This window comes from Acinonyx jubatus, chromosome C1 (genome assembly GCF_027475565.1).
Source record: "Acinonyx jubatus isolate Ajub_Pintada_27869175 chromosome C1, VMU_Ajub_asm_v1.0, whole genome shotgun sequence".
Classification (NCBI taxonomy): domain Eukaryota; kingdom Metazoa; phylum Chordata; class Mammalia; order Carnivora; family Felidae; genus Acinonyx; species Acinonyx jubatus.
Window position 1 is genome coordinate 94,762,611 of NC_069381.1, and position 27,309 is coordinate 94,789,919.

At 40.0% G+C, this 27,309-nt stretch overlaps 1 protein-coding gene across 2 annotated transcripts; it reads right to left on the bottom strand.

Annotated features, from left to right (window-relative positions):
* Nucleotides 1-5,002: 5,002 nt before the first annotated feature.
* Nucleotides 5,003-26,906, bottom strand: LOC106969616 (monocarboxylate transporter 1-like). 2 transcript variants are annotated; one of them, XM_027058323.2, is made up of 5 exons: nucleotides 26,754-26,906; nucleotides 15,227-15,487; nucleotides 14,041-14,184; nucleotides 10,252-11,118; nucleotides 5,003-7,475 (listed from the first exon to the last, which is right to left on the bottom strand). In XM_027058323.2, exons 2-5 carry the CDS (start codon nucleotides 15,441-15,443, stop codon nucleotides 7,270-7,272), a joined length of 1,434 nt encoding a protein of 477 aa, XP_026914124.1. In that variant the 5' UTR covers nucleotides 15,444-15,487; nucleotides 26,754-26,906; the 3' UTR covers nucleotides 5,003-7,269. The 2 variants fall into 2 exon arrangements, with proteins under 2 accessions (XP_026914124.1, XP_026914125.1); XM_027058324.2 differs by lacking the exon at nucleotides 26,754-26,906 and adding an exon at nucleotides 14,732-14,757 and having other exon boundaries at nucleotides 15,227-15,397.
* Nucleotides 26,907-27,309: the final 403 nt, after the last annotated feature.

Below are 27,309 nucleotides of genomic sequence, written 5' to 3' on the forward strand. Positions count from 1 at the left end.
TTTACTATTGTTTAGACCCCAGGCTCTGGCATGTGATGTGTCCACACGTGCATTTTGGCCTTGCAGAGATGCAAATGATCTCTTGGCCAGTAAAAAATGTAACTCTGTTGGGAGCTCAGCTGAGCTAGAAGAGAGAGTAGAGCTGTCAGGTGTCAGAGTAGCCGATTAAAGCAACTAGCCATCAATTTAAGAGGTAAGCCTTTAACCACTGACTGCAATCAAGAGGCTAAACCCAAGGAAGCGCCCACTCTCCCTGTTCCATTCTCTGGAGGGGTCAGTAGATCAGTGCAGACCTGAGGGGCCCCGTCACTGTTGAGGGAGTCCCAAACAAAAGGCTCCAGCAGTTTGGTGGGCTTTGGGGTTTGGGAAGGTTGAGAAGGAAGGGCTAGTTGTGGAAAGACCTGGGGACTGAGGAGTGGGGAAAAGTGTCTTCATGGTTTCCCCTCCTCCCCTCTAGGAATGCCTGGGCAGATGTGTCCAAGAGGAGGACCTCTGCCCAAGGCCTCAGATAAAGACCCAGGAATGAAGGCCCTGGGTGAGGAACCTAAATGTGTGGAAAGCAACAGTTTTATTGTACCTAGAAGTTTTAACCTTATTCCAGCATTCTGGTTTTTAGTGAATGTATTTAGTTTCTTGAATTTTCCTTTGAACTCAATTTACCATTCTTCTAGTTTCTTCACGAATGAGTTCTCAGTCTGTATTTATATGACTCTCATGTTTTGACCCTTTAGTGGTTATTCTTTGACAGTGGCGGTGTTGAGGTTGGGTTGGAAGTGACAAATGAGATCCAAGGCTGGGCATCCGTAGAAGGCTCAGAAAACTCCCCTCCCCCTTCTGTTCCCTATCCCCAACCCGTAAGCCCACATCTTCCTTGCTTATGCTTATCCTTAGCATCTGAGAAAGCAGATAACACTTGGAATTTATCCAGTTCTAGGACAGAGCAACAGGTATTACTAAATGTTTCTACAGCTGCAAATGTGAAAAGCATTCAGAATTACAGTCAGTAATTTTTTTTCTTAAAAAAAAAAGGAGGAAGGAAGGATATAAGGAAGGAAGGAAGGAAGGAAGGAAGGAAGGAAGGAAGGAAGAAGGAAGGGTGGGAGGGCACAGAGAACAAAACACAGCAACAAGAGAAACACCCCAGGATGAACTCTCCTAATTATACACCCACAGACTGTTAGCACACTGAGTGGGGTAATCCCAGCCCACTTCCCCTCCTGGCTTCTTAATGGCTGCTGCCACTTCCTCCCAGGGCACAGCTGGAGTTAAGCTCAGCAAATGCAAGCTCTTTTAATTCTTGAAAGAGCAAAGAATATTAGCAAAAGAAATCTGCAAGTGAAGAAATCACATTATGAATTCCAATGCCAAGGAAAAGGATTATAAATCAGATTGTGAATTCTTTGGGGACCAGGAATTTTCTTATTCTTTTTTGGTGCAGGACCCAAATGATTGGTTTGGCCATCATGCACCCTTCAGGACTACCCAAGGCTCAGCCCCTTCCATTCTTGCTTGTTTTCAGAGCTTCCATCCAGCATCGCCTTGGGCTCTAGCCTCTGAGCTGTAATGCTCTTGCTTTGCCCTCTTCCGATAGTAGATGAACTGCTAGGATGAAGGCTGGGGAGTCAGTGTTGTGACCTTTTTTTTCCTACTTTTTATTTTGGAATTTTAGATTTACAGAAAAATTAGTACAGGATTCCTAGATACTCTTCACCCAGCTTCCTCTGATGTTAACCTCTTTCATTATCTTAGTATACTTGTCAAAACTTACAAGTTAACATTGGACAGTCCTATTAACTAAACCAAAGACCCGCTTTTTCCATTAATGCCCTTTTTTAGTTCCAGGACCCAATCCAGGATATCAAGGTGTGCTTAGAGGGGTCATTGTTTCTTTTTTTTCTTTTCTTTTTTTTCTTAATGTTTATTTATTTTTGAGAGAGACAGAGCACTAGCAGGGGAGGGGCAGAGAGAGAGGGAGACACAGAATCTGAAGCAGGCTCCAGGCTCTGAGGTGTCGTCACAGAACCTGACACGGGCTCAAACTCATGAACCTCAAGACCATGGTCTGAGCCAAAGTCCAACACTTGACTGACTGAGGAACCCAGGCACCCCAAGGGGTCACTGTTTCTAATTTACCTACTTCCCTGGGGTTTGGCATGGACTGGATGATAAACTGTATGAAAAGGGCTTTGTAGGAACAGAATAGAGAGCCCAGAAATAAACCCATGATCATATGGTCAATTAATCTTTGACAAAGGAGGCAAGAATATACAATGGGAAAAAGACCATCTCTTCAACAAATGGTGTTAGGAGAACTGGATAGCTCCATGCCAAAGAATGAAACTGCACTTTCTTACACCATACACAAGCGTAAACTCAAAATGGATTAAAGACCTAAATACAAGACCTGAAATCATAAAAATCCTAGAAGAAAGCACAGGCAGTAATTTCTCTGACATCTAGATATGTCTCCTGAGGCAAGAGAAACAAAAACAAAAATAAACTATTGGGACTACATCAAAATAAAAAGCTGCACAGCAAAAGAAAGAGTCAACAAAACAAAAAGACAAACTTATCAAATGGGAGAAGATATTCGCAAATGATATTTATGATAATGGACTAGTATCCAAAATATATAAAGAACTTACACCACTCAACACCAAAAAAAAAGCCCAAATAATCCAATTTAAAAAGCAGAAGATATGAACAGATATTTCTCCGAAGAAGACATACAGGTGGCCAAAAGACACATAAAAAGATGTTCAACAACTGTAATCATCAGGGAAATGCCAATCAAAACCACAATGAGATGTCACCTCACATCTGTCAGAATAGCTGTAATTGAAAACACAAGAAAGAAGTGTTAGCGAAGATTTGGAGAAAAGGGAACACTTGTGCACTGTTGGTGAGAATGCAAACTGGTTTAGCCACTATGGAAAACAGTATGGAGTTTCTTCACAAAATTAAAAATAGAATTACTGTATGAACCAATAATTCCACCACTGGGTATTTACTTAAAGAATATGAAAACACTAATTCAAAAAGATATATTCCAGACCCCTGCGTTTATTGTAGTATTATCTACAAAAGCCAAATTTGGAAGCAACCCAAGTGTCCATTGATAGATAAATGGATAAAGAACACAATGGAATATTACTTAGCCATAAAAAGAATGAAATCTTGCCATTTGCAATGACACATGGATCTAGAGAGTATAATGCTACGTGAGATAAGTCAGAGAAAGACTTCACTCATATTTGGAATTTAAGAAACAAAATCAATGAACGGGGGCACCTGGCTGGCTCAGTTGGTGGAGCATGTGACTCTTGATCTCAGTATTGTGAGCTCAAGCCCCATGTAGGGTGTAGAGATTACTAAAAATATAAATAAATAAACCTTAAATATATACATACACTTTTAGACTTTCTAGGTCCTCCCAAGATGGAGATAGCTGCCTTTCTTTTTCTTTTTTTTTTTTAATTTTATTTATTTATTTTGAGAGAGAGAGAGAGAGAGCACAAGCTGGGGAGGGTCAGAGACAGAGGGAGAGAGGGAATCCCAAGCAGGTTCCACACCATCGGCGCAGAGCCCCATGTGGGACTTGAACTCATGAACTGTGAGATCATGACCGGAGTCGAGATCAAGAGTCGGACACTTAACCGACTGAGCCACCCAGGCGCCCCAATAGCTGCCTTTCTATATCTGCCCCATCACAGCACTCCCTACACAGTCCTCCACACTATATGAGAAGTTGTGGGTGCCAGAAACCAAATTTTGTTCACTGTTCTATCTCCTCTGCTCAGCAAAAAGCACATAGAAGAAACTCCAAAAAATGCTGGTTTTTAAGTTTTTATTATTTTAAAGTAGTTCCCATACCCAACATGGGACTTGAACTCACAACCCTGAGATCAAGAGTTATATGCTCAAATAACTGAGCCAGCCAGGAACCCCTCCAAAAAATGCTATTTTGATGAATGAGCTAACGAAGGCTGATCTTATATCAGTTGTTCTATTCTTTAAACTGCTGTTTTCCTCATGACTTAACTTTTCACTGTCTGTCTCCCCTACTAGAAAGGAAGAACTGTGAAAGAGAGTTATGCTTTACTCCCTAAAGAATCTTCAATGCTTACAACGGTGCTTAGAACCGGCCCAGGGTAAGTGTAAATAATATCTGTTGAATGAATGTATGTAAAGATCGATGGTCAACTTCCTCCTTTGACCAATATTACCCTTTTTGTAACACTGTGTTTTTTCTAATGCTGATCTCAGTAAATGATGTTCTAGAACAACTGTAACCCTGTGACATGTTAAGTGCTGATTGCTCAGGCTTCCTGAGATGAACATTCACTTGAAGATGAATGATGATTAGAAGGGAAACTACAGGAATACTGCCCCAAAGAGCACTATCTCCAAGAAGGCACTGGTGGCTGACAGACTGTGGACTCTCTACATGCCATAGCTTCTGTCCTGTACCAGCAAAATAGCCTCATGACTTGAGGCTATTTGTGTTTTGTGTTTTTAAGTTCAATGTCACATTTACCTCCCTTTCGCCAGAATCCAACCCTTAAGGAAGCAAAAAGCAATCAATCAATTAATCAACCAACCAATCAATATCTTATAGTAATCATTAGATTTATTTTCGTAGAAAATTCCTGTTATTAGTGAAAGGGTAACTATCACATTCACATTAAGGAAAATGAATATAGGAAAAGTCACCATCCTAATACAAGTGTGGTTGGAATTTTGTGTGTATTCCTTTCCCCCTCTTTCCCATAAAAGTACATTATATATAATGATCTAACCAGTTTGTGTTGTGCTTTTTACATTTAACATTGTATCATGCTTACAACATAAGGATCTTTCCATCCTATTAGACTGCATAACCGTCTATTTAAATACATTACCACACATTTAAGGATTTTCAAATATAGTGCTCATTTCACTGTCAGATGTGTCAGGAAAAGTTTTCTGAAGAGTTTGAAAGACAAAAATTCAAGGCACTAAATTTTTTTTGACGTTTCAATTTTTTACTTAAATTCTAGTTAGTTAACATGTAGTGTAATATTAGTTTCAGGAGTAGAATTTAGTGATTCATCATTGACATATAACACCCAGTGCACATCACAACAAGTAAGGCACTTAAATAAGTGCCTTAAGACTCTGTTAAATGTCAGGATTAAAAAACAAGGCTTTGCTAAAAATATACAGATGACCGAGCACATGAATATATGGTCAATAATGGGGTGCCTGGGTGGCTCAGTTAGTTAAGTGTCTGGCTTCGGCTCAGGTCATGATCTCATGGTTCGTGGGTTTGAGCCCCACATCAGGCTCTGTGCTGATGGCTTGGAGCCTGGAGCCTGCTTCGGATTCTGTGTCTCCTTTCTTTCTGCCCCTCCCCTGCTCGTGCTCTGTCTCTCTCTCAAAAATAAATAAACATTAAAAATATTAAAAAAAAAAAGAAGAAGAAAATATGGCCAACATCATCAGTTGTAGGAGAAATTAAAAGCAAAAAGCCTGACAATGCCAGGTGCTGACAAGGATGCAGAATAACTAGATCTCTCAAACTTTGCTAGTTGGATTACAAAATGGTTTGGCCAATTCAACAATAGTTTGAGTTTCTTAAAAGTTAAACATGAACTTGCTACATGACCCAGCAACCCCAATGCTGGGCATTTTCTCAAGAGAAATGAAAGCATATGTCTACACAGACCTCTGTGTGAATGCTTATAGAAACTTTAGTTATAATAGCCAAAAAGTGGAAAAAACTGAAGTCCATCAACTGGTGAACAGATATCCAAATTATGGTACATTCACACCAAGAAATGTTACTCAGCAATAAAAAGCAGCAAACTATGTATAAATGCAATGAAATGGATGAGTCATAAAACGTTATGTTAGGTAAAGAAGCCAGACATAGAAGGTTACTCTGTTACAACACTTCTGACATTCAATTTTTTCCACAATGACCATTTTTCCAACAACTCTCCAGACTAACCTAGGTCCTACAGTTCGATTCAATGCTGACACTAAGTACCTAGAGTTAGTGTCCAATTCCACAGGTTTAAAGCCTCAGTCCCACAAGGCTGTCCTTATTTCAGATTCCAGCCACAAGTCCCAGGTTGTTTACCTGTACCTCTGACCCACTAGCTGTAAGTTGGGAGTTCCCACAACTCTTTTCTCAGGTTTGGTAATTTGCTAGCATGGATCACAGAACTCAGGGAAACACTTTGCTTACGTTTATTGATATATTATAAAGGAGACGACTCAGGAACAGCCAAATGAAAGAGATGCATAGGACGCAATGGATGAGGTATGGTGGGGAGGCGTGGCGTGGAGCTTCCGTGTCTTGTCCGAGCATCTTACCCTCCGAACACCAGCCCGTCAATGTATTCACCAACCAGGGAGCTCTCTAAGCCTTGCAGTTTAGGAGTTTTTATGGAGGTTTCACTGTGTAGGCATGGTTGATTAAATCACTGGCTGTTAGTAATTGAACTTAACTTCCAGCCCCTCCCCTTTCCCCAGAGGTCGTGGGAGAGGGGCTGAAAGTCCCAACCCTCTGATCAAAGCCTTGGTCTTTTTGGAGACCAGTCCCTATCTTGAAGCTATCTAGGGGGTTCTAGACACCAGTTATCTAACTAGAATGCAGAAAACACTCATCACCCAGAAATCCAAGGGTTTTAGGAGCTCTGTACCAGAAACTAGGGACAAAGATGAAATATATATTTCTTATTATGCTAGCTACATACTATGTGATTTCATTTACTACCTTCTGGAAAAGGCAAAACTATAGGGGACAGAAATAAGACCAGTGGTTGCCAGGGATGTAGGGAAGGGAAAGAATGGACTGCAGAGGGGCAAGAGGGAATTACTTTGGCTGTCTGAAATGTTCTGTATTGGGGAGGTAGTTATTTATATAGATGCCTTGTCAAAATTCATCAAACTTGAGTCTTATAAAAGAGATTAATTATTGTATGTAAAGTATATCTTAACAAAAATGACTTCAAATAAAAGCATTTTCATCTGTTATCTTCTGTAAATCCCCTGGCCCCAAAGGATGTGACATATACATTATGACTGCTGTGAGGGAATGAAACAAAAATTCCATCAGTGGGTACCTGGTATGACTTCCACACAAATGTCCACTGGCTGTGGTGAGCAGTGCCAATAGAACAAGATTCAGTAGAATTTTTCAGGTGTTTTTAGTCCAAAGCTTCTCTGGTTATCCATGGTTCAGACTGGATGTTTCTTCTCTTTGGGGCCTTATATGCCTCTCTATCCTCTAGAGTCTGCTGCTTTAATAACTTCTTTTGGCTTCTCTTTACCTTCCTTTTTCTGCTGCTTCTCTGCTTTCTGTTCTTTCGCCACAAGCCGATAATTGATGCCCATGCCAATGAAGAGATAGATGCCTGCGATAATTAGGATCACACCACACGCCCAGTATGTGTATTTGTAGTCTCCATAGATGTCATTCAGACGACCTGAAGATATCCAAAACACAGTTATGTGGGCAAAAGTGAACAAGTATACCTTTCCCAAATGAAGCTGAAGGATCTACTCAGAAAGATGTCAACCAATCCTCAAAGAGCCCATAAATGACAAATTAGTCTAAAAAAAGAACTGCTAAAAATTATCTCATCTTTTATGTCACACTTGGGTTTTAGATGGCCTTGCATATTTTGTTATTTTTAGCAACTTGAAAATAACGAAATCTTTCCAAATTTGAGCCAGGAAAGACCTACAGATCATCTAGAATCAATTCTCTGGATTCACAGTGGAAAAATTTGTTGCTCAAAAGAGGTTTAGGAGTCTTGCCCCAGGCCACAGAGCTAACTGCAGTCTCCTGGCCAAATGCTTTCGCTGACATCGGCATTTCCCAAAGAGCGGTCCCTGTGAACACTTGGCCTGTGCTATACAATTAACAGCAACACCTTTCCACCATTCGAAGTGCTTAATCCTCACAACAGGCAGATTCTGTCATCATTCCCGCTGTATGATGTACAAACTGAAGTACAGAGACCTTAAGTAACTCGCCCAAGGTCACAGAGCTCATAAGTGAAATAACATGGCTTTTAATCCAGGAAGTCTGACACTGAAGCTGCACCTGTAACCTCCTGAGTGTTCCCAAAGTCAAACTTAGGGAATGGCATAACATATTCTTTTCTGATAAAGATTCACCATGTGCATATTAAATAGGCTTTGCAAGGTCCTCTGGTAATCTATCAAACTTGGGGTTTCCAAAAATGTTTTGGCCATGAAATCCTTGTTATAGTAAAATTTATTAGCATCTCACCCAATTGGTTAGTTAAGGAATAAACACCCAAGAGGACTTAATACAACCAATTCAAATATGATTCCATATGCTTTTCTAACTCAGGACATCGTTCATTCAGCAATATTTATCGGGCTGACGCATACACTCGGCACCGGGCTGCTGGCCCTGAGGATAAGGGAGAGCAGAGGAGAGAACATCCACAGTTCAGTGGAGAAGAGAAATGTTAATCAAATAATTATACAAGCCGTGACAAGGAGTGTTTGAAAGCAGAAAATAGGGGGTTGGGAGCAGCAAGCAGGGTCAGGAAAGCTTCTCTTACAGTGTAAATGAAGCAGGGACCTAGAGGAGGATGGGACCCATCTAGGAGGAGGGGATGGGAGAAGGATGAGGCCAGAGCACAGCAAGTGCAAAGGCAGGTGGTAGGAAGCTGGGGTGTGAGAGGGGAAGGAGGAAGGGCGGGGCTGTTGGAGCAGAGAGAACAAAAGGTGAGTGACAGGAAATGAGGCTGGAGAGATTGGAAGCCAGGCTGGGGGGCGCCTTGTAGGCCACAAGGGAATTTGCTCTCCACCCCAAGAACAATGGGAAGCAACTGGAAAGATCTCATCAGCTGGAATATCGAGTTTGTATTTGCCTGCAGAGTAGAAAACAGATTGTAGGCTGGCTAGAGTGGATATGGGTAGACCAGTCTGGAGGCTGCTGGAGCAACCCAGATAGGGGACAGGAACTGTGGATGGGGTGGTGTTGTGACAGAAAAAGTGGGCCAACTAGAGAGAGATTTAGGAGCTTACAGATTTAGAAATTTATAGGACTTGGACTCTCATTGGATATAGGGAGGAATGAGTACTGGGAGTCTAGAAAAATCAGTAGTGGATTTTCTTTTATGAATCCTTCCTTACTTATAATGCATAATCTAAAAAGCATGAGTCATATTCAGAGGAAGTCCCAATTACTACTGCATTTTACATTAATAGTAATTTTAGGGGTGCCTGGGTGGCTCAGTTGGTTAAGCATCCAACTTCGGCTCAGGTCATGATCTCGCAGTTTGTGGGTTTGAGCCCCATGTTGGACTCTGTGTTGACAGCTCAGAGCCTGGAGCCTGCTTCGGATTCTGTGTCCCCTGGCCCACCCCCACATCTCCCCCCACTCACGTGCTGGCATGTGCGCTCTCTCCCTCTCTCTCTCTCAAAAATGAATAAACGTTAAAAAAATTGTTTTAAATTGTAAACAATTTGGTACTCTCAGAGAATAATCCATCAAGTTTTATGGTCACTTACTTGTTGTGTGAACTTGGGCAAGTTATTTCACTTTTAAAAGCCTCTGTTTCTTCGTTGATAAAGAGGGGACATTAACAGTCTTAACTTATAGACTTGTGAGCTATGAGAGGGTATATGAAATTATCTAGACAGTCCCTGGTACACTGTGAGCCCTCCCCTGGTAACTCTTATTATTATTTTAAATATTACTACTATGATAAATTCCACAATTAAAATGAAATTACCAAAGTATTTTAAAGGTAGAGTGTATATTATATGTTTTTCTATAATACACATTAGTTTTATAATCAGAAAAGTTTATCTTAATGAATGTTTAAGTTTGTAATTGTTTTCACTCTCCTTTCAGCTTGATGGTTCAATGTAATTCGATTCTGTAAGTATCTGAGGAATTATGCTGTTCCAAGCATTGTGCCAACACTGAGGCCACAGAGATGAGAAATATTGGGGTGCCTGTGTGGCTCAGTTGGTTAAGTGTCTGACTCTTGATCTCAGCTCAGGTCTTGTTCTCAGGGTCGTGAGTTCAAGACCTTCCTTGGGCTGCACACTGGGCATGGAGCCTACTCATAAAAAAAGAAAAAGGAAAAAAAAAGAGACATGCTTGCTCTCTGCCGCCCAGAGGCTCACTAATCTCTGCTTTTTATCACCTTCCCAATTTTCTATGCCTGTTTTATGTTAAGAGGACCAAAGAGGTAGTAAGGCATACTATACCTAAAAGTGGCGGCCCCAAGAGGACAGGACAGCATTCCACAATGGTCACCAATCCCACAGCGCTGGAGAACCTCTGGGGTCCAACAAGGTCCATCAGTGTTTCGAATAATACGGAGCTAAACCACCCAAATGCAAATCCAAGGAATCCCGCATAGACACAGAACCCAATGTAGCTGGAGGATAAAGGTGCTAGCAGATGACACACTCCATTTGCAATAATAGAAGCAGCAAAAAAGTACTGAACTCGAGGTCTTATCCACTTTGTGTTGGCTACAAGTCCCATAGAAGGTCTGGCTACAATATCAACAAAAGACAGAATGGAAAGAAGGAAGGCAGCCTTCTCACTAGAGTAATGTTTACTCTTGCCATAATTACTAAGAAAGACTAAAGGAGTAGCCAGCCCAAAAGCCATCACCACATTCCCAGAGAGGTATAGTAGAAAGCCTCTGTGGGTAAACAGGGATAAGTCTATAACTTTGTTAACTCTTTGAAAAACTGATTGTTTCTTGTCTTTGGGGTTTCTGCCATTAAAATCTGTACTTGCATTATTTGTCCCCTTTTCTACATCAGATCTTCCAGCATCCTGAAGGGATTCTTTAGACCTGTCTTTCCCTGCATTCATTGGTGGGGGCCCTATTGGTCGCATCAGGGCACCAGCTACACAGCAGTTTAGTAGGAGGCCCCCAAGAATTAGGAAGCTTCCTCTCCAGCCAAAGATACCGAAGAAAGCCTGATTGAGGGGGGCCAGGGTAGAGAGGAACACAGGGCTGCCTGCCATGGCCAGTCCATTTGCCAATGGTCGCCTCTTGTAGAAATACTTGCCAATCATCGTCAGAGCCGGATTCAAGTTGAAGGCAAGCCCAAGACCTGTGGAGGGGAGGAAAAGAGTTACATACCAGAATAAATGTCAGAAACATATTTGTTATTGATCAACTAGACAAAATGAATGGCAGGAGGTCAAAATCATCATTGTAAGAGAGGTGATTATAACTAGTAAGTAGATGATTAAGTGGGCTGCTATTGGATAAATACAGACATAAAGTCTCTTTATGCAGCAAATACTAGATTTATAATATAACATTAAAATAATTCTTTGATGTTAGCAACAATAAGAATAATATATGTAGACTCCTTAGTTTAATTTCATAATTTAGGGAATTGAAAACAAAAAGGAGAGAGGATAAATCTCATAAATTCAGGAAGTAAGACATAAGTGGAGGGGCTGAGGTCAGAAAAAGAAGAAAGAGGGAGGGATGGAAAGAGAGAGAAAACATTTTGGGACAGTAAAACACAACACTGTGAAGATGCTAATACACCTTAGTAAATCCATTAATGTAATGTAATTTCTATGAGAATGCTAATGTATTCAATTTTTCAGATGAGGTAGAATGACTCTAAAGTATACCCGGAGAACAAATGCATTAGAAGTATTCAAAAAGGGTAAATAATTGGTGGGACCAACACTAACAGATATATAAATATTTGCTACAGTTACAGCTACAGTAATTAGAACAGTGTGCACTTAGTCAAAAGGAAAAACTGATCAATGAAATTGGGCAAAAAGTCCAGAAACAGAACCAAAAGATACATTTAAATAAATAGGGAAGAGTAGATTTTTCAACCAATGGAGCTGAGACAAGTATCCCAATAACCTACTAAGTGTTCTCCCATTCTTGCTCCCTTCCCGGGGAAACCAGACCAGAATGCCACCCATTCAGTCTCTCCACTGACTGCCATCCACAGCTCTTCACCCTGGATTAGGAAGCACCATGATTTGGCCCTTCCCTACCTCCCTACCCACATCTCAGTATATTCTCAGACATGCTGAGGGCATCTGTTCCTCTAGATTTTCACAAAATCTAGAGGAAGAACTCCTACTTATTGTTCACATGTCAACCCAAGATAACCCATTGAGAGGTCTTCCCTTTAGGGGTCATTCAATCCTTCACCAAAATTCTCTGTTTTAAGTTTTTGCAAAGCACTTCTCACTAGCTAATATGTATTTATCTATTCATTTATTTGTTGGTCTGTTTATTGTCTGCTTCCCTCCACTACAAAGGAAGAACCTTGTCTGTCATGGTGACTCTATCCCCACAGAGCTTGGAAACAGTCCCTGACATATCAATAGGGACTCAATAAATATTTATTGAATGAATTAATAAATGAAGTAATAAACAGGCTGAATAGCCAAGTGAGAACAATTAAGTTCTGTTCGTTCCTTATGTTATTCACATGCTCTAGATGGATTAAAATATTTAAATGTTTAAAATGTTCATGAATGTAGTCAAAGTACAGATCCAAAAAGATGATACCTGTTATTGGCATTGTCTCACATCCTGCAGGTTGGACTGTACATTATTATAACCTTTCTAAAACAATATCAAAAACCACATCAAAAACCTTTTCCCTGAGTAATTCTACTTCTAAAATTTGTTCCTATGGAAATTATCATGTTCACAAAGATGTATAGAGAAGTACTATCATATAAATATGGTTTATTAATAGTGAAAAATATAAACAACCTAAAGGTCTTTCTATTCCAGAATGGTGAAATAAACTATAGTATATCCATCCAATGGAAAATAGTAGCTGCTACAGTATATTTACTGAAATGGGGGACTATATACATAATGCACTATTACGTAAAACCACCCGGTTACAAACATTATATATAATTTTATCCCCTTTATTTTCTAAGAAAAGTACATGTGTATGCATAAAAAATACGAGCATCAAAATATTAATGGTTTTCTCTGAATTGTAGAGTAATGGGTGATCTATATTCTTTATCCTTAGTAGTTTCATTTTCCAAATGTAGCTGTTAAGAAAGGGGGAAGGGAGGTTTTCTCATGTGTGTCCTTAAGCCCTTGAAAATGTGTATGGATTCTCAACCAGAAAATTCTTGCTTTGTATCTGATATTTTCTCTTACTCTACATTGAGCCAACTTCTTCTTGGGTGGAAGGATAATGAGTGGGAATAGACGATAACCCCCATTTCAGCAACTTGTCACACCCTATCACCACTGTTTCTTAAGCTTGAAAAAAAAAGGAAGAAAGAAAAACTGTCAGTAAAATACAACCACCCAATGACTCAGTCAGTTAATCGTTTGACTCTTGATATAGGCTTAGGTCATGATCTCACAGTTGTGAGTTTGAGCCCCACAATGGGCTCTGCACTGATAGCAGATAGCTGATAGAGAAGAGCCCGCTTGGGATTCTCTCTCTCTCTCTCTCTCTCTCTCTCTCTCTCTCTGTCTCTCTCTCTGTCTCTGCCTCACACTCTGCTTATACTCTCTCTGTTTTAGCAGAGATAAAATAAATAATAAATAAAATAAATAAATCAACTTAAAAAAAATAACCACCCAAAGTGCCAGAACTTTCTTTCTTTTTAAAAAAAAATTTTTTTTAACGTTTATTTATTTTTGAGACAGAGAGAGACAGAGCATGAACGGGGGAGGGTCAGAGAGAGGGAGACACAGAATCCAAAACAGGCTTCAGGCTCTGAGCTGTCAGCACAGAGCCCGACGCGGGGCTCGAACCCACAGACCGAGAGATCATGACCTGAGCCGAAGTCGGACATCCAACCAACTGAGCCACCCAGGCGCCCCCAGAACTTTCTTTAAAGACATGTTTTTCTGGTACTATGAAATTAACATATCTATAGCTCTTTAAAAATGGTAACCCAATCATTTTTCTAAGAACTTTCATTTCTCAAAAGAATTGGCAGATGAATGCTACAAATAATCTGCATAAAAATTAATGCTTCAAAATACATCAGTAGCAACTCACCTCCAATGAATCCAATGTACAAGTAAAGTTCCTGTACAGTGTTGGAGAAAGAAGCTGCAATCAAGCCACAGCCTGACAAGCAGCCACCAACAATCATGGTTGGACGACTGCCATATTTATTCACCAGGATACTGCTGATAGGACCTGGGAGAGAGCAAGTAACTCAGTAACATAGAGGAGAAGCCCCCCACTCGCATCCACACCTGCACAAGGCATTACTGACACGAAAGGATGCCAAGACATAAGTACCCCACCCCACAAAATAAACAGATGAAACAGAAGACACTGGTAAGAAATAGTGCTTTCTATTTTATATCAGAGTTACAGGTTTGTGTAATGGGAAAAATCTAGCATTGATTGTACATCTATACACTTACAACATATTGGATGGATTTTAACTGAAGTATGGAAGACCTAACCTATCTCCTTTAAGGCAAAATAGGCTGCAAATAAGTATTTATAGGATTCTTCATGTATCTAGGATATTACTGACATATATATATGTAGCAAGTTTGCTCTGTTTTTAATTTTTTAGATGATCATCTGGAGCAAATGCACATGAACATGATGAGATGTATGAGCCTGATCAAACTTCTGACTTTAGAGCATATTTTCAAGTTAGCTAAAAGGTACTTTGTTTCTCAGAGAAAACAACAAAACCAAAACAGAACTACAAAACAAGAATGCCTACCATCACCACTTTTCTTCAACATTATACTGGAGGTCCGAGCCAGCGCAGTAAGAGAGGGGGGAAAAAGGTGTAAGGAAAGGAAGAAACCAAACTATCAGTATTTGCAAAAGATATGTTAGTCTATTTTAAAATTTTGAAGAAAAAAAAAACACCTACCAATAAACTATTGGAAGTATTAAGAGTTCAGCAAGGATATATGATTAAAACATAAAACATCAGTTGACATTCCATACACCAGCAACCACACATAATCATTTTTAGTGAAAGTTATCCTTCATAATGATATCTGCTTTGCAATATAACTGAGCTAACAGCTCACAGTTGTATGTAGCCTTTATTGTTAAAGGGAATGAAAAATATGACTCAAATCGCATAGCCTCAAAAACTAACATTTCAAGTATCTTACATAGAAAGGCATCAAGAACAAAAAGTATTCAATATGGGGTTTTTGTCCACCTTTTGAAAGCTAAAAGTACAGACCTTCTGGGTACTTACCTCCAGCATACATGACAGCGAACATAATAGAAGAGATCCATGACACTTCGCTGGTGCTGGCATTAAATATTTCTTCAATTTCTTTGTAAAATACAGAAATAGATTTGCCAAATGCACAAGAGAAGCCAATGGAAATAAAAGCTCCAGTAACCACTGCCCAACCCCAGCCTCCATCTGGGGGGCTGGGTCGAACTGGACCTCCATGTGATGGTGACATTGTAAGTGAAGATGAATTCCAAAATGCAGTGCAAATCCAAATATCTAAAGGATATGAAATTAAAATAGTACATAACAAGTAGGTCAATAAAAAGCACTTCCATAAAACCCCTTAAACTTATGTTATAAAATAAGTGAAAAGCTTTTCAATAGTACTTGTACTCTGTGAACACAGTAGAAAAAGTCCAAGAGTTAGAGTATTGCCCCCAATTTTTATAGGCTTGAAGTTAAAAACTCATCACCACTTGAACTGTATGCCCAAGCCCTTTCAATCCTTTTTAATAAATGTTTTGCTTTTACAAATTTATAAACATACCTGTTTTAATAATAGATTAGTAATTTTCCACATTACCAGAGATAACTAATAACTCATCTGACTTATCTGCATGCAAAACTCACAAATACACACACTATAAAAGTTTCACAATGTAGTATTTCCTTTATAATTTCTCTCCTTTCTCAAACTATATTCTCCAATACTCACCTGGTTTTTATGTTCCTAGAATTTATAGGCTAACTTAAAAGTGTCAGGAAGGGGGCACCTGGGTGGCTCAGTCAGTTGAGCATCCGGCTTCGGGTCAGGTCATGATCTCGAAGTTTGTGAGTTCGAGCTCGACATCGGATTCACTGCTGTTAGCCTGTCAGCACAGAGCCCACTTCAGATCCTCTGTCCCCCTCTCTCTGCCCTTCCCCCACTTGTGCTCTCCCCAAAACAAATAAATATTAAAAAAAATTTCAGGAAGGACATACTAGTATCGCATAAAACTCACTAGATATATGGCAATTCCTTCCTTCCTTCCTTCCTTCCTTCCTTCCTTCCTTCCTTCCTCTCCCTCTCTTTCTTTCTTTTCTTTCTTTCTCTTTCTTTCTTTCTTTCTTTCTTTCTTTCTTTCTTTCTTTCTTTCTTTCTTTCTTTCTTTCTTTCTTTCTTTCTTTCTTCTTAGATTATGCAGCATGCAAGCGGGTGAGAGGGGCAGAGGGGGAAAAAGAGAGGGAGAGAATCTGAAGCAGGATTCACTCTCAGTGTGGAGCTTGTTGTGGGGCTCGATCCCACAAACCTGGGATCATGACCTAAACCAAAACTGAGAGTCGGCCACTCAACACTGAGCCTCCCAGGCACCCCAGACATACAGCAATTCTTTAAAAAGTTCTTTCCACTTTGGGGCTATTATGAATAATGTTGCTATGAAATTTTGTGCACAGTCTTTTGTGTGGACAGGTTTTCAATTCTTTCAATTCACTTTTACTTAGTAAAAATGCTAGGTCATATGGTAATTCTGTTTAACATTTTGAGAAACTGCCAAACTCTTTTTTTTTTTTTTTTGCAAAATGGCTGCACCATTTTACAATTCCACCAGCAATGTATGAAAGTTCCAATTTTTCTACATCATCACTAACATTGTTTATGTCTATGATTTCTAACTATCCTAATGTGTGTGAAGTGGTAACTCATCGTTATTTTGATTTTCATTTCTCTAGTAACTACTGATGCTGAGCATCTTTCATGTGCTTATTGGCCATCTGTATAACTTCTTGGGATATATGTCTTTGGAGAAGTGTCTTCTTTGGAGAAATGCCTATTCAAATTCTTTGACTAAGATCATGATCTTAGCCGAAGTTGGATGCTTAACCAACTGAGCCACTCAGGTGCCCCCTGATTACTGTAGCTTTATACTAAGTTTCATTTATTTTAATTTTATTTTTTAAAGTTTATTTATTTACTTTGAGGGGGTAGGGAGAGAGAGAGAGAGAGAGAGAGAGAGAGAGAGAGAGAGAGAGAGAGAGGAATAATCCCAAGCAGTTTCTGGGCTGTCAGTGCAGAGCCAGATGTGGGGCTTGATCCCAAGAAATCTGAGATCCTGACTTGAGTTGAAATCAAGAGTCAGACGCTCAACTGACTGAGCCACCCATGTGCCTCACTAAGTTTTAAAATGAAGAAGCATAAGTCCTCCACTTTTGTTCTGTTCCAAGGTAGTTTTGATGACTCTGAGTTCTTGCATTTTTATATAAATTTTAGGATCAGTTGTCAATTTCTGCCAAAGGGGGTTGGGGGAAAGGCTGAGATGTTGAGAAGGACAATGTTGAATGTAGATTTGGGGAGTAATGCCATCTTAATAATATTAAGCTTTCTGGTCTTCTGATCTAGAACACAGGAAGTTTTTCCATTTATTTAAGACTTCTTTCAGCAATGTTTTGAAGATTTCAGTGTACATGTCTTGAACCTCCTTGTTTAAATTTATTCCTGAATATTTTACTATTTTTGATGGTATTGTAAATTGATTGTTGATTGTTTTCTTACTTTTGCTTTTGGATTTTTCATTGGTGGTGTATTGTCATCTAATTAGTTTTTGAATATGAATCTTGCATCTTACAAACTTAACTCATTCATTACTTCTAATAGATTTATGTGTCGATGTGCATGGATTCTTTAAGATTTTCTGTATATAAGATCATGCCATCTCTGATAATTTTACATCTTCCTTTACAATGTGAATGCTTTGTTTTTTTCATTGCATCATTAGCCTGGATAAAACCTCCAGTACAATGTAAATAGAAGTCATGCGAGTGGACATCCTTGTCTTATTTTTGACCTTAGAGGAAAAGATTTTATTAGCTCACCATGAAGTATGATGTTACCTATGTTTTTGGTTTTTTGTTTTGTTTTGTTTTGGTTTTTTTGTAGATTATCTTTATTAAGCTTGGGAGTTTCATTCTATTCCTAATCATTGAGTGCTTTTATCATGAAAGTGCATTGGATTATGTCAAATGCATTGTTTAAGTCTATTAAGAGGATCATGTGGTTTTGGTCTTTATTTCATTAATATGGTTTGCAATACTGACTGATTTTTATATGTTGATCCACATATGAATTCCCATGTTCATGAGATAAATTCTGTTTGTCATGACATATAACCCATTTTATATGCTGTTGAATTCAGTTTAATCCTATTTGGTTGAGAATTTTTACTATATTAGTAAAGGATAGTGGTTTGTAGTTTTCTTTCCTTGTGCTATCTTTGGTTTTTGTATCAGGGTAATTCTGGCTTCAAAGAACAAGCTGGGAAATGTTCCCTTCTTTACTATTTTCTGGAAGAGCTTGTAAAGGATTGGTGTTAGTTCTTCTTTAAATGTTTCACAGAATTTACTGGTGAAGCCATCTGGGTTTCCAGTTTTCCTTGTGGGACTTTTTGATGACTACCTCAATCTCTTTAATTACAATAGGTCTATTCAGATTTACTTGAGTCACTTTGGTAGTTTTTTTTTTTTTAACGTTTATTTATTTTTGAAACAGAGAAAGTATGAATGGGGGAGGGTCAGAGAGAGAGGGAGACACAGAATCTGAAACAGGCTCCAGGCTCTGAGCTGTCAGCGCAGAGCCCGACGCAGGGCTCAAACTCACAGACGGTGAGATCATGACCTGAGCTGAAGTCGGACACTCAACCAACTGAGCCACCTAGGCACCCCTGGTAGTTTTTTTTTAAATATAAATTTGTTAATTTCATTTAGGTTTTACAATTTTTTTAGCATGTTTATAGTATTTCTTTACAATCCTTTTTTTTATTTCTGTAATGATACACAAAGAGTTTAGTCAACCAGGAACAGTCCTCACAAGACTGCCCACACTTTTAACAGCAATTGTAAATTTGGTAGGGAAAACCGTGAAGTGTTTCCAAAAACTCTCTCAGGTTTGGTAATTTAATGGAAGCTCTCACAGAACTCACTAAAAACTATTATGTTTATAATTTCTTGCAGGGAAAGGACACAGGATAAAATTTAATCATAGGAAAAGATGCACAGGGCAGAGTCTGGGAGAAGTCCAAATGCAGGTTTTTTGTTTGTTTTTATTTTATTTTATTTTTATTTATTTATTTTTCAATATATGAAATTTATTGTCAAATTGGTTTCCATACAACACCCAGTGCTCATCCCAAAAGGTGCCCTCCTCAATACCCATCGCCCACCCTCTCCTCCCTCCCTCCCCCCATCAACCCTCAGTTTGTTCTCAGTTTTTAAGAGTCTCTTATGCTTTGGCTCTCTCCCACTCTAACCTCTTTTTTTTTTTTCCTTCCCCTCCCCCATGGGTTTCTGTTCAGTTTCTCAGGATCCACATAAGAGTGAAAACATATGGTATCTGTCTTTCTCTGTATGGCTTATTTCACTTAGCATAACACTCTCCAGTTCCAACCACGTTGCTACAAAGGGCCATATTTCATTCTTTCTCATTGCCACGTAGTACTCCACTGTGTATATAAACCACAATCTCTTCATCCATTCATCAGTTGATGGACATTTAGGCTCTTTCCATAATTTGGCTATTGTTCAGAGTGCTGCTATAAACATTGGGGTACAAGTGCCCCTATGCATCCTGTATCCCTTGGGTAAATTCCTAGCAGTGCTACTGCTGGGTCATAGGGTAGGTCTATTTTTAAGTTTTTGAGGAACCTCCACACTGTTTTACAGAGGGACAGAGAGAGAGGGAGACACAGAATCGGAAGCAGGCTCCAGGCTCCGAGCCATCAGCCCAGAGCCCGACGCGGGGCTCGAACCCACGGACCGCGAGATCATGACCTGAGCTGAAGTCGGAGGCTTAACCGACTGAGCCACCCAGGCGCCCCTTCTCTGGTTGTTTTCAACAAACGTCCTGGAGAAAAGATTGTTCACACTAAGCAAGCTCTGAATTAGATCAAATAAAGATAAGCCCTGGGAGAGACCTGGACATGTTAAATAATGACAATTCTCTGAGAATAGGGCCTTTTAGAGGGTTCCAAACCCATTCTGCCCACCAGGGGCACTAGATTGCTGGTGTCCACAACTACTGTTATTGTGAGGTTATTTGTTTTTAATCATTTTTATAGACTTGGGGAGAGAAGGATGGGAATGGGTCATGTTTAAACACCACAAATCTTGCTGTTCTTCGATTTTACTATTTTCTGGTATACAGTTTCATTGAGTTATTATAAGCCTTTGGTTAATTGAGTTCTGAAAAGTTGATTTTAGTAATTTTTGCCAGTTTTCTCATTGCTTTTATGAAGGAGATTTTCAGAGAACTTACTGCATAAGTACCACCACAATTGATTTTTGAATACTGTTCTTTAATTTGAAAAATTTGCAAACATTTTATTATTTTTTAATAATTAACTGGTATATTCTTTAAGGTTTTCTACACTGACAATCATGTTATGTGAGATTATTATAGCTTAGTTTCCTCCTTTTTAAGTCTGACACTTTTTTCCCCTATCTTTTTGTGCTGGGCTCACTATCCAGTACAATGTTAGATAAAAATATTGGGGTATTAGTTTGCTCAGTCTGCCATAACAAAATACCATAGACTAAGTGGCTTAAACAACAGAAATTTATTTTCTTACAGCTCTGGAGGGCAGACGTCCAAGATCAAGATGTCGTCAGCAGGTTTGGTTTCTTCGGAGGCCTCTGTTCTTGGGTTTGTAGATGGCTGCCCTATTACTGTGTATTCACATTATCTCTCTGTGTGTGCAAGATCTGGTGTCTCTCCTTTTTTTTATAAGGATACGAGTAATACTGGATTAGGGCCTACTCATGTAGCATCATTTTACCTTAATTAACAATTTAAAGGCTCTATCTTCAAATATAGTCATATTTTGAGGTACTGGGGGTTAGGACTTCAACACATGAATTTTGAGGTGACATAATTCAGCCCTTAATAGTTGGCATTCTTGTTTGTAATTTTAAAGGTAATGTATACAATGTTTCATCATCAAGAAAAATACTTACTCCAGAGTTTGGTAGATGCACTATCATGTATAAGAAGTTTTATTCCTAGTTCATTAAGAATTCATTTTAGGGTACCTGGGTGGCCCAATCATTAAGCATATGACTCCAGCCCAGGTCATGATCTCACAGTTCGTAAGTTCAAATCAGTGCCACATTGGGTGAGTACGAGCCCCGCTTCAGGTAAAACACAAGTCCCGGGTGAGCCCCACTTCTTTCTCTCTCTCTGCCCCTTGTGAGATTTTCTCTCTTTCTCTCTGTGCCCCTCGCTCACTTGTAGCCTCTCTAAAAAAAAAAAAAATAAAAGGAATTTTAAATTCAGTGACCACTTTAATTTTTTTAAAAAATGCCTTCACATGACATTTTTCTTTCATCTGTAAAAGTAGTTAATAACATTTATATAAAGTTTATTTTGAGAGAGAAAGAGAGAGCACATGAGCAGGGGGAGGGGCAGAGAGTGAAGAGAGAATCGCGAGCAAGCTCCATGCTATTAGTACATAGCCCAATGTAGGGCTCGATCTCATGAACCGTGAGATCACGACCTGAGCAGAAATCAAGAATTGGACACTTAACCAACTGAGCCACCCAAGTGCCCCAGTACTTTTCTTTTAAAACGATGGTCATCCACAATATCCAGAAAATGCTTTATTTAGATTGTCAATTAAAAATACAAGATATGAAAAATTTTCCTACAGAACTAGTTATTCTCCATAATATGTATGTATGTACACAGATATCTAAGAAATGTTACCTTATTTGTAATCTCATTTAAACACACACACACCAATGTACATATAAGGCTGATGTTACCACAAAAAACAAGAGCTTGGGCAACCTTTCCACATTGCTTCTGTTCCTCCAGGATTTGAGACTTCTTCCACAGTGTTCCTTGAAAAGCTCTGGCCTTGCCCCAGGCTTTTCCAGGGCCTCCTGGCCAGAGAAATAGAACTGAGATATGACCAGGGCCTGGAAGTTCCACCAATCAGATTGCTTTAAGTCCTCTAAAGTGATTTGGGACAAATGGCCCACAGGTCTCCTCCTAACATTTAGAATTTTCCAAGTAGCTGCTGGAGCTCAGAAATTAATGGAATTAAATCCGAACAGGAGGCCACCATTGTTCTAGGGCTTGACAGCAATTAGAGTCATCTCCTTCAGAGATTTCCTCCAATTATTTTGACTATTCATCAGAATGGGTAAGAGTATGCCACGAAATTATTACAAATACAATTTTCCACACATTTCCATTCATTGATGCAGCAAACAAAGATAAGCGAAAGTCCTTGAAAGAATACAGAACATAGTGTCCATTTCCCTACAAAAGAGATATGGTTAGTGTAGGAGCCATTTCAAAGTTTCCCCAACACCACTGGGCCTTGATTTCCCAAAGCACAATTCAACCTTGGTAAAGGAATTGGCTGGTTCTGATTCAGGAACTTGGTCCCTAGCTAGGTTTCTGTTTTTACTCTGGATAACAGTGTTGCATCCCATAATATCCTTTGCCTCAGGTCTTTCTGGACAGAGCTACTGAATTTTCTTTCACAACTATAATCCTTTATAAGATTCATATTTGGTGTGAAGCAGAAAAACAAGCAAAATACTGAATGATATAAAGACTTAATTTGTACCACTTTATGTTCTCTTAACCTAACATCCTAAATTTACTTTGAAGGGAAGTAGGTGTATATACAAGTGACTCCCAAGTCTGTGATCTTCAACTGTTTTGTTGCAAAAAGAACTTCGGAAAATATGTACCCCTTACACCTTGACTACTAAAATGGTAAGTTTAATGGTTGCACATAATGTAGTTTCTGGCATATTGTACATGTGTTATATGTGCCTTAGATATATCATTGTCAAAACCCTGGCACTTGGTTCATTATGTTTATGAAAACAGCCACTCTATAACCTAACTGGCCAGTCCTCATCACCAGAAAAGATCTGACCTCATTTGAATTCAAAACAGTGAGTTGATAAACACTCCTATTACAAGCTACTCTCTTTCAAGTTCTAAGATTCATAGAAGACAATCAGCAAAGGCAGAGTCTGTGTCTGGGTGAAATATGGTCCTGCCTCCTTCAACATTTCTCTCTCTAGGGTTATGCATTCTGGACTTTTCCCTTTGTTTGGATTGTTCCCCAAAGATTTTTATAGCCTGGGGCAGTACACCAGAGTAAGAACTGGGACGACTGAGATAGCCTTCCTTTCGTAAAGGAGAGGAAATCTGTGTAAGAAGAATTGGTAAAGAAGTCCTCAGGCACCCATTCTCATCTCAGTAGAGATCATTTTAAATTCAGAGTACATGTGAAACAATTTGCAGAATAATTCCATAAAACTGCTGCACCATTTGAAACCGAAGAGTACCTGTCCTAAAAGCATTTCACCTACCTATGCTGAAAGTAGGATTATAAAAATATTTCTAAAAAGGTTTCTAAAATTTTCATTTGAGTTATAGAAACCATAACATCTCAGTTCAAAAGAAACAATCCAGGTTTTAAGACTACATTAAATAGAAATGCTCCAGGGCATGAATTTTATAAGTTTTTCCTCTGAATTAAGATTCAAAGAACAAGGTTAATTCATCTCAGATTATTTATACTTGGATTTTTAATTCTTTTTTAAAGATTTTATTTTCAAGCAATCTCTCCACCCAACTTGGGGAATGGACCTTACAACCCTGAGGTCAAGAGTTACATGCTGTACCCACTGAGCCAGCCAGATGCCTCATGAATATTTATGTTTAAATTTACATGGACAGTCACAATAGAGCTGTTTGATACAAGAAGTTTCACTTGGAACAGCTAATATAATACATTCTGGATTTGATTAAATGCTGAGTTTAGTTGCCAGTTATGATTTCTCACCATTTGTTTTTAAAAAGTCACAGTTTTTGGTCACTAAGAACTGACTCATCACAGTTTTAATAGTAACATTGTCTTGTATTAAAAACTTTATTCCAGGGTCATAATTATATTTAAAACTGCAAGTGTCTTAGACTCAGAAAGAAAAAGAAAGCGAATAAACTTGAGGATCCAAAAGAAAAATTATGGATTAAAAAATTCACAACTCAGACATGAAGTCAACACAATTCTGCCAGATTAACACATTCCTGTCTTTCCGGTTTGAAATTTATTTTGGCATGATTTCTAAATACAGACCCATTTTCCCCTCACATTTTAAAAAGGACATTAGACTCTGAATAGTGGAAAAAAGGGAGGGTTGAGGCTGTGTCTTTCAGTTTTTTACACTATACAGGAGACTTTTGCTTAGAATTCCAGATTACAATTTAGAATACAAGCTACAAACGCTATTTTCTACAGCAATCCAAAGTAGGCTCTCCAAGTCAAAACCTAAATATACTATTTTAATTAATATATGATGAATTTTACCCCAGAATTTGAACCAGAAATGTACTGGCTCTTTTAAAATAACCAATAAGTAATTAGGGTTATGGTCATCTACATTGCTCCTTTTGAATAGAAATGCTACTATGTACCACTGCTAGCATCCACTTCACACAGTTTTGAGGCCAAGCTGGGAAAAAGCATCACAACGAGGAAGACAGCAGAGAAAGTTGCCATTCCTTTTCTTTGGGGGAAAAAAAAAAAAAAAAAGTTGAACTACTTACAGAAAGATGTAACACTATCATTAGCTTCATAGTTTTTAAAAACAGTTTTATAGTTTATAGTTCTACGAAAAAAATAAATCATAGGTTTTGGTAACTAAAGACCACAGACTAAAATTTTATTTCACAATTTTATTCATTACTCTGAAAGTTCTCATCCCAAATTTGAGCCCCTTAAATTCGTCTCCTTCTAGTTCACTCTTGTATACATACGTGTCTAATATTCCATGAATGAATCTGAAGATCATTATTACTGCTGCATTGGAGCATGTTACTTCAAAGAAGGAATAAAGTTATTTTGTTTCTGTAGAGGGCCTAATAATCCACAAAACACTGAGTATTGTTTGTCTAGCTAAACACTACTTACACTACATACTGATAAATGCTTATTTGCAAAGTTGTTTTAAAAAGCATTTTTGGACACTAAAGAAATATCAATAAGGAAATTGTGTTACCTGAAAATACAATTACAGGTTAAACCTGAGTTTTAAAATGCTGACAATATAAGCCCGAGAATATACTTATTAAAAATCACTTCCTTTAAAGTACACTTACAATAATTTCAACAACCTATTCCACTTTCCTAAAAAAACCAAGAGTAAATTGTTGATCTGCTCCCCTGCCATATTGTTTTCTACATCACAAACTGAAAACATCAACGTGTTGCAACCACAGCAGAGGGATGTAAACATGTGCATTTAAAAAAAATTTCTTTTAATGTTTATTTTTGAAAGACAGAGAAGACAGACTGCAAGCGGCGGAGGCGCAGAGAGAGAGAGAGGAAGACACAGAAGCTGAAGCAGGCTCCAGGTACTGAGCCGTCAGCCTTGAGCCCCAAGTGGAGCTTGAACCCCAGATCTCTGAAAAGGATAAGTTGGATGCTTAACCAACTGAGTCACCCAGGCGCCCCAAGCATGTGCATTTCTAATTTGCAGGTACGGTAATCCCAAATTTAAGGGTCAAAGGACTCCCAAGAAGTTACTGCAATTGGTATGACAAAGGCTTGCATTAACTCCAGATAAGATTCGGGGCTAATTTAACTAATGTAACTGATGTGGCTGGACCCGTAAGAAAAGAGTACTACATGGGTCATAGTAATTACCCAAAAGTTGCTCTTACCGTTCAACTATGTGCCTTGGGAACTACAAAGATAGTCAGTCACTACCGTAACGAAACTCAAAACGAAGGAGAGAAAGTAAGCAAAACTTAGTACAACCATAATAAAGGTTCCCATAATACAAAAAATGACAATGGAGAACAGGACAGGCAGGATTTGAGAAGAAAGGGGAATTTCTGTGGGCAGAGCAGTCACAGAGAATCAAGAACAGGAGGAAGTGAGTTTGTCAGGATAAATTAAAAAAGGACCAAATATGGGCGCCTGGCTGGCTCTGTCGGAGAGCAAGCGACGCTTAGCTAAGAGTAGAGGAGTTCGAGCCCCACCTTGGGTGTGGAGATCACATAAAAAACAAACAAACAAAAAACCCACAAAGAGTTTAAAGATTAGAAAGTTAAAGATGGCATGCCACACCGCCAAAAACGAAAAACCTCCCGCCCGAATCACCTGCCGCAGAGCCACAATCCGACCAACAGAGCCCGGAGGCATGAGGTTAGTCAACCCTATTTGATTTTACAGCCCAGGTCATGTTTCTTCCAGAACAAAAAGCATTCCCGGCGGAGACGAAGCGATTTCTCCCAGGTCACCACGACCTCATCCTCTCCCCGGTCGGTGGCCTGCACACCTGCCCGAACCTCCGCCACTGGCCCGAATCTCCCGCTCCCGGGTCCGAGACCTCCCAGTCCACCGCCTCCCTCCCTCGAGACCCAGGTCTGCGCAACTCCCCCCACCCCCACCGCCCCAGGCTCCCTCCCACCCGCCAGGGCAGCTGGGGCACCGCAGGCTCCGCGCCGAGCGCCGCCGCCGCCGGCCGTTACCCAACTAACCATTATGCGCGGCTCGTGGCGCCGAGCGTGTGCGTGACGCGGCGGCGCGGGGCGGAGCTCCTCTGGGCCGCACGCGGCTCCCACTCCCACGCAGCAGGAGCGCTCCACGCCGAGTGTGGCGGGTGGGCGCCGCTCCCTTTTACGCTGCCCCTGCGGGAGCTTGCGCGCGGGGGCGGAGCTGGCTCTTCTGGCCACCGCCCCTTGCCCCCCAGCGTGCCGACACCTGTCCGGCCCCCACGCGGCCGCGAGCGCGGAACCCCTGTCCGGCCACGAGTTCCCGGCATCCTCGCGGTGACTTACACGCGCGCGGGACGCGGGCGCCGGCCTGCCCCTCAGTCTCTTGGAGACAAAAGGGAAAAGCCGCGAAGGACGGATGGGGCGTACCCCCGGGGTCTCAGGTGTGGGGGGCGACGGGCGGGCGCGCGGGGGAGCCGGGAAGCTGCTGGAAGAGGAGGGGCTGGGCGGGGTGTGAATGGATGCGGGTGCACCTCGGGCCCGGGAAGAGGCCGAGGGGTGGGCGGTGCGAGCGCGGGCTGTGGCCTCCGCAGAGTTGGGT

What these genes read in the sequence shown, in the direction of transcription:
- LOC106969616 (XM_027058323.2), bottom strand. Translation starts at nt 15,443, where the DNA reads ATGTCACCATCACATGGAGGTCCAGTTCGACCCAGCCCCCCAGATGGA. An exon ending in GTACATTGGATTCATTGGAG is followed by an intron (nt 11,119 to 14,040) that starts GTGAGTTGCTAC and finishes TCCCCTCCACAG; the next exon opens with GTCTTGGGCTTGCCTTCAAC. An exon ending in CTTGGGGCCGCCACTTTTAG is followed by an intron (nt 7,476 to 10,251) that starts GTATAGTATGCC and finishes GGATATCTTCAG; the next exon opens with GTCGTCTGAATGACATCTAT.